This window comes from Pteropus alecto, unplaced genomic scaffold, assembly GCF_000325575.1.
Source record: "Pteropus alecto unplaced genomic scaffold, ASM32557v1 scaffold7, whole genome shotgun sequence".
Classification (NCBI taxonomy): domain Eukaryota; kingdom Metazoa; phylum Chordata; class Mammalia; order Chiroptera; family Pteropodidae; genus Pteropus; species Pteropus alecto.
The window spans coordinates 38002788-38010200 of record NW_006494614.1 but is presented as its reverse complement, the minus strand read 5'-3'; the positions used below and the strand labels follow the sequence as shown (position 1 = coordinate 38010200).

Below are 7413 nucleotides of genomic sequence, written 5' to 3'. Positions count from 1 at the left end.
TTCTCTGTTTTTTGTTTGTTTGTTTGTTTTCCACTGCCTCCCCTCTCCCCCTGCTAAGAAAATACCAGGAAGATATTGAACTTGCCCCATGGCTTACTTTCAGTTTCCATTTTTGAGCCATTTTTTAATTCTCGGTGTTGCAGTATCTGAGTAATTGCATTAGATCATTAACGCAGAAATCTTAAAATGTGGTCCTTAATGTTGTTTTTCTCAATTTTTCCCCTTCCTTCTTTCTTCCCTCTCTCCTACCCTCCCTTCCTTGAATTCACCAGAGTATTTCCTAGATATTAGCCTTTTACTTATTATTTTAATCAAAGCTTATCTTGGTGTATAATGTGTGAAAAGTGAAAATGTCTCTTTGAAATTCTATTTTACAACATAGACAGACAAGCTGGACCTTGGGGGACTTGAGTTTCACTTAAATACTATACACATTTGGTAACACACAAAGGGTGGGGGGAGAGAAGCAAAATAAATTGAATTATTTTTAGTCTGTCTTTACAAGAGAAAGCCTCTTCCCTAATGAAACAGTTTCTTCAGCATTTGCTCCCAGAAGCCTGTGGAGAAAATATTTTACCCAGGGCTTTGAAAAGATCTCTTTTTCAGAGTACATCCACTGTTCCCCGAGAGGTCACATGAGTTGGATTTGCCTGTTCTTAGTTGAGCAACGAATAAGCACTGGATGTGTTTTCCAGGGATGAACTGGTTGTTTCCGGGGTAGAAACGTTGTACGTTCCTGAAAAACAGAGCAGCAACTCAGCCTAAAAGGCAGATCTGCACGATCACGGGAGTGCGAACCTACGGACCTAAGGGGAAATCCTAGTCCAGGAGCTGGGTAATCTCGCCATGCCCGGGAACAAACCCATGCCTGCCCTCCTCCCAAGACCCAGAAATGCTGGAGAACAAACAAAGCCGTCCTTCTCAAACATGCGTGGCAGGCGACAAGACAAGCACTAATTACTTCCCATCATACCAGCAGCCAGATTTCTACGAAGGACAGGGAAATCTCAGCATGGGTAGCCCTCCACATGCCACCACATGCATGGGCCTGTGGACATCCATATGGGGGACCCTCCCTGGTTCCCTTGGGTTGGGGTGACTCGAGGAAGCTCTTAGGAAGGGCCCGGAGGCTGAGCTGGAAGGCAAGGTGGGAAAGGGGGAAAAGGCAAGAGAAGAGAAATTTACAGAAGAGGAAACGGCAGGACTGAAAAAGCAGAAGTCAGGGGATGCCAATAAAAGTGCTGAGAGCTAGTGCAGCAGCGAGGGCAGCCGCAGAGCTACCACACAGGCTTGCGTCAGCAGGGAGGCAGGGACTGAGCACAGGGCAAGTAGGAGGTGTGTCGGGCAAGGGAAAGGACACAGCGCCCACCCTACCATCAGAATGGTGAACTGCCACTGCTAACAAGGTTTCCATCATTGTCTGGGGGGCCCTTTGGGGCCGCTGACAACATAAACCAAAGTTACAGTGATTACGGAACTCTCAAATAAGACAATCTGGAGCTTCATTAATGACCCCGAGAGGCCATCAGTGGCAATGACTGGGACTCTCAGGCCCTGGGACTTCCGGAACAGAGCCCGATTCCAACTTTTATCTGACTGATTCAGATACAAGGAACACCTTTAATTGGCCTTATATATTGCATAATTCTGATTCTGTAGAATCATTTCATAGAGTTTTCACGATTTTCGCTTTAATGCAGATGGTAACCGGGTCCCAGTGACGATGCTGGTCAAGTGCAATAGTTCTAATACCCGCTGAAGATCTTGTCATTTCACAACAGGTCTGTCTAATCAGTGACTTTCAAAATCAAAAGTAAAAGTCCTCCTGTTTCATGAGTAATGCCTCAAACTGAAGCCTAAAACACCAAGTCCTCTGCAGTTTTAACAGTGAACAGATATTCTCAAATTTTGATTTTACACGAAAAGCTTTGGTCAGGAATGTTGACGCATTTCTAGATTCTGCATTTGTGAGATCTGTTAGGTTTCAAGAAGCTGAAAGGAATTGCGGTGCTTATTTTCCTGGAGGAGATAGTGGCACAGAACAGCAGTTTCAACTTGCCAGAATAGCTGAGACTTATTGCCCAAAGCCATTGATATTATTTTATACCTCCATACCTGGATATTTTAACTGTGCATAGGTGATTCCTCATATATGTATTTATAGTTTTATAAACGTCAATGTGTAAAACATGCACACTCCAAAAAGAAGGAAAATAAGAAAAAAAGAAAAAGGAAAGAAAAAAAGGGAAAATAAATCCATAGTCTGAGTTCCTATAGGTAGGATTCTCTAAACATTCTTTGCTGCATCATAACCCAGAAACATGGCCCACCTATTCCTACTTCGCATGAATAAAAAAGAACTCTGTGTTTGACAAGGCCAACAGTTTACGGTTTCCATTTTTATGGTTGATATAGTTTTGACAGATAGCTCTCCACAGGCTTGCCTAGATTTTCCAAATCTCATTCTTTATAAATTATGATTAGTTGCTTACTGAAGGTAGTTGTCCTCTGTACCAGCCTCCTGGTGGTTTGGGAAAATATAAGCAAGTTATTTTCCTATATTTAACTTCTGTCCCCAATGAGTCCATTGAAGAAAATGCCATGGAGTGGGAGTGGGAAAAAGCAGGGGAGCGAGACTCCCTAGCCGGTCAAGTTCGTTTGGGTCAACCTGGGGAGTAGTTGGAGGTCACTACATACCTGTTTTACCAAACAAATTGTTAAATCTTCTTGATATTGGAGAACTCATAGAAAATACAGGCGTAGAAGAACCGAGGGATGTTGACTAGAAAAGAGAAAAAAAGACATTACAAAGGAAATGTGTTAGACCAAGGCCCTGTTTTATCTCTAGGCTATTTCATTTGTTGCCCCCTAGTGGTCACTACCTGCATAGCTCATTCCAATTTAAGGTGAGAGCCTGGATGAGCATGAATTTCTACTTCAAACAAATCAAGCAGCAGAGGATCTTGAAACATAGAAATCTCATCATCGGTATTAAAAAAAATAACTTTCAAAGAAATGCTTTACTGTTTTATAGAGTTTAGTATCTTCTGACAAATGAAAACAGTCAAATATATGTGAGTGAAATTGTTATTTTCCAAAATGAACTACAGAAAATTGTGTTCATCATTATTCCTCAAATTGTATTCTCTATTGCCTTGAGTTTCCCTAGAAACTCATCATTTGTTTCTCACTGAAATTTGATCTTAACCTCCAATTGATATTATCTGTGCTGTTTGACCCCTGTTTAAAAATGCGGGGACAGCATCTTAATTACGGTTCCAAGGCTGTGTTCAATAGGCAGAATCAGGTGAGAAGCAAAAACAACAGAACAATCTATGCTAACACTGGTTGTGGAGAGAAAGAGTTTGTCGAGTCTCTATAAAGAAAAGAGTTACCTTTGAGTGCTGTGAAGACCATCTCGACAGTGAAAACTTTTTCAGCAATGCTTCCTGTACCTGCATTGTTTTTAAAAAGCCATCATAAATTCAACATGCCACAAGCACTTTAGACTTTTCTATGAGCATAAAACCATCATGTTCTTACCTTCTGATCCCAGAGGCATCCAAAGAGTAAAATGAATAATCCCTGAAAAATGAATTGAAAAGAAGTGTATTTTAATCATATTCCATTGTCCAGCAAAATAGGAAGTACTGTTAATCTGGCATTGAATTTGTACTACCTCTTTCCACATCTGTGTTTATGAAATGCATCTAGTAGATGATCATGTTAAAAGAGATGCAGTAGGTCTACTCAAAGGACCTTAAATGTTATGTTATAAGGATATTTTCTATTTCCCCTTAATTATGAACTGGAGCCCCTGCTGGTTATGCTATAAATATCTCACACAGTTGTGATGAGGACCTGAGGCATGGGGTCAAATAATCAGTCCCTTCTAGTCATGGTGTGTTATAAACATCACTAGACATGGGCCCTATAGTTTGGAGCTATCGGCCCAGTAGCAGAAGTTAGGATTTACGTGGTCTTGGCGTGAGCATTCAGGACTTGACTCCACCACCAGACTCCTTTGCTTTCTCACCAGCTCTTGGGGTCTGCGCTTACCACTCAGTCCACTGATTAAATCAGAATTAAGTATATTCCTTCTTTGTGCTCCAAAGGCTTGTTGTCTGTACCTCTGCTAAAGCTTTTCTAACAAATTGGCTTAAATTATACTGTTATGTGCTGCAGAAGAACAAAGAGGGTACCTTTTTCACTTTAGTATAATAGAGTAGAATGTCTCTCTTACATAGGACATTCATTCTTTCATTCTTCAGCAAATGTTTCCAGAGGACATACTATGTGGTGCGTAACATTCATTTCATTCACCAAATAGATATTGAGCACTTACTCTGTGCCAAGGTCTTTTTTAGGCACTAGGGATGTAGTGATAAAAAAGACAGATCCTGTCCCTGACCTTACAAAGACAGGCTCATTTAGTGCTTGTGGAAATGAACTGGAGAGATTACTTTGTTTAATAGTGGTATTTTCATTTAGGAGATAATAAACTGCATCAAGATCATGCTGGGTAAATAGCAAAATCCCATGTAGGGAAGGGACTTTCCTCCCACTTATGTTATCGGGGCATTTAGAAGGGAGTCGCATATGCAACTAAATCATAATACAGGTGATAAGAGGTATTAGTTTCCACTGGAGCAGAGGAATGTGTCCTTCTAGCTCATTGAATTCTTGTGATTACTGCTCTCTACAGCTAGATCCTCCTCTGAACTGAAATCCTTCCCCATTCTCACTTCTGTTTGTGTTTCTATCATTAATTCGTTCTACCAGCATAGATACTTCCTGAGAGCCTGGCACTGCAAAACTCACCTGGAAGGCATTGAGGAGGGTGAATGCAATATGGAACACAGCATTGCTTCCTTGGAACACAGTGGCAAGACCAAAACCCCAGGTAAGCCCCAAGAGTGGCGTGAGGACCCCAATGCTCTTGGTGATCTGAAACAGGCTGCTCTTCTCCTGCTTGTTAGGCTTGTCGCCAATGGAAGGTCTTAGGATCTTGGTGATGACCACAACCGTGATGGTCACATTCACCACCACGATGATCAGTGCTGGGATGACAAAGGCCAGCAGGGCCTTGGTATCATCCCAGTTGAGCCAACAGGCGTTCTTCCTTATGTAGACTTCCTGGGGCTGGGTGGCCCCCACCGTGATGACCGAGATGACAAGAGGACAGCCATAGCCAAGAGAAAATGCAATAGCCTTCTGAATGGACTTGCTTACATCATGCAGGATGAAAACCAGGCGGTAAAAGAGCATGAGTCCCAGAGTCAGCATCCAGAAAAAGACGCTGAGGTAGAAGAAGTGTATGAAGAAGGTGGCTGCCACACAGGCAGTCTCGTTGAGTAGGTAGTAATGGTCGCGGATGGTGGAGGCCACAATGAACCAGATGTCAGCAATCAGAAGGGAGGCAGCAATGTTCACTATGCAGATGTGACGCATGTAGGAAGTCCGATTCTTGGTCACTGACTTCCAAACCACAGCTTCCACAACTAGACAGGCCGCTAAGCTCAAAATGGAAAAGCACAACCCAATGTAGGAAATGATATCCAGTAGTATTTTCAGGAGAGAATCAGGGTCTGGAGAGTCAGGGGACATGAGGACGGAGAATGATGTTAAGTGGTCACAGCTGCAGAAGACACTGTCCCCATCGACTTTCACATAGCACCCACTGCTATCCCACCCCCCTGTGTGGTTGGCGAGGGTGAAGTTCCAGAAGACACATTGTGGTTTCCAACCTAAGGAGTTGTTATTCTTAAAAGTCATTGAAATTCTAAATGGCGTGGTTATTTGGGGCCTGACAGTGGTTGTCATCACTAAGCTGTCTGCGAAATTATTTCTCTGAAAATCCGGAGCAAGAATGGTTTTGAGAGTTGGGAAAGCCACGGTGACAATAGACGAATTCGGCTGCAGGTTTTCCATCTGGCACTTGTCAATGGCCACATTGCCCCAGAGGTCAGAGTCTGAGAAAACAAAGACCTGTTTGTAAGGTTTTGGGGGGCCAGATTTTATTATCATGCTCCTCATCTGCACATTAGTTTGGGAGATGGACAAAATAGTGCTATCTTCTGACCATAATGCTTGGGAAAATCTTTCCACTGAATCCAGTAGCTGTGAGCTGTAATTGGTCTGTTGCTGTAGTAACATCTTCCAGGTACTCAAGATGGGCTTGTCGAGGATGACATTAACTATAGACAGGATGTGCTGCAATTGACATGACATGGGATGAAGCCAACCAGATTCTTTCAATCATAAAAGATAAAAAATAATAATAATAACACCTTCCTGGAAACTGGTTGAGAGGGTATAGGTAAGAGGAACAGAGAAGAGAAATATGAGACATCACAGGCTGTGGGGATCTGAGACCTACCTTCTTATGGCAGGGAGTTAGCAGAGGATGTGTCAGTCCCCAAGAGAGTGAGATGTTGTTAAACATTTAGCAATAGTGACAGTGAGAACCACCCCCCACCACCAACTGAGGCTCATTCAGCAGTCTGGCAGGGATCTTCATTAATTGTTTAATTTTCTTCTAAATCCCAAGCTTGTAAAGGCTCTTTGGTGGGTGGTATTATATCAGCAAGGTAGTCACAAAAGACTCTCTCAAGTGCTGAAAACTAAATGAGCAATGCCATCGTCATCAAAAGTATCTTTCCTTTTGGCTAAATATTTTGATTCTCTCTTTTATAAACCTGGGCTTGTCATGTCCCATTTGTGCCTTCTCTCAATATAGTTTCTCTACCCTTTTTTGCCTTGTTCTGTTATCTCAAACTATGGTCTCTGTAGTTAGTTGAATGGTGGCCCCTAAAATGACCTGTCCTGAGTTAAGGATCTTGAGAGGAAATCCTCCTGGATTACCTAGGTGGACCCTAAATTCTATGACAAGTATCTTTATAAAAGAAAGCCATGTGAAGACAAAGCCAGAGATTGGAATGAGGCAGCCACAAGCCAAAGAAAGCCTGGTGTGACTAGAAGCTGGAAGAGGCAGAGAAAGATTCTCTCCTGGAGCCTTTCAAAGGGAACATGGCCCTGCAGATGCCTTGAGTTTGGACTTCTAGCCTTGAGAACTGTGAGAGAATAATTTTCTGTTATTTTTAGTCACTTAGTTTGTGGCAGTTTGTTATAGCAGCCCCAAGAAATCCATATAACCTCTTTAGACTCTCTTTACCCAAGCTGCTTGGCAATTGGCCTCTGTTTGGGTTCGGCCGATGGGAAGCATTGGCAGGAGATGGGATGGTGGGAGAAGAAAAAAGCTGGAAAAAATCTTTCTATTACCCATTGCACCCTTCCCCCAACCACACGTTCCCCAGCACACCTTTGACCGTAGCTATGTCCTTCTAAGACTATAGAGCTCCTGCTAAGTGACTCCCAGCTCCAAGCCTTCAGCTTTCACTCAGGAGGTGCACT

The 7413-nt window shown here is 42.7% G+C and overlaps 1 protein-coding gene across 1 annotated transcript in view; it reads right to left on the bottom strand.

Moving 5' to 3' along the window:
- Positions 1 to 479: 479 nt before the first annotated feature.
- The window catches only part of ADGRF5 (adhesion G protein-coupled receptor F5), a 53469-nt gene continuing 46535 nt past the window's right edge, over positions 480 to 7413 (bottom strand). The window contains exons 16-20 of the mRNA XM_006926474.1: positions 4822 to 6213; positions 3544 to 3585; positions 3396 to 3455; positions 2698 to 2782; positions 480 to 736 (exon numbers count right to left, since the gene is read on the bottom strand). Of these exons, the coding sequence (XP_006926536.1) occupies positions 657 to 736; positions 2698 to 2782; positions 3396 to 3455; positions 3544 to 3585; positions 4822 to 6213 (1659 nt within the window). The 3' untranslated portion in view covers positions 480 to 656. The remainder of the gene's footprint in view (positions 737 to 2697; positions 2783 to 3395; positions 3456 to 3543; positions 3586 to 4821; positions 6214 to 7413) is intronic.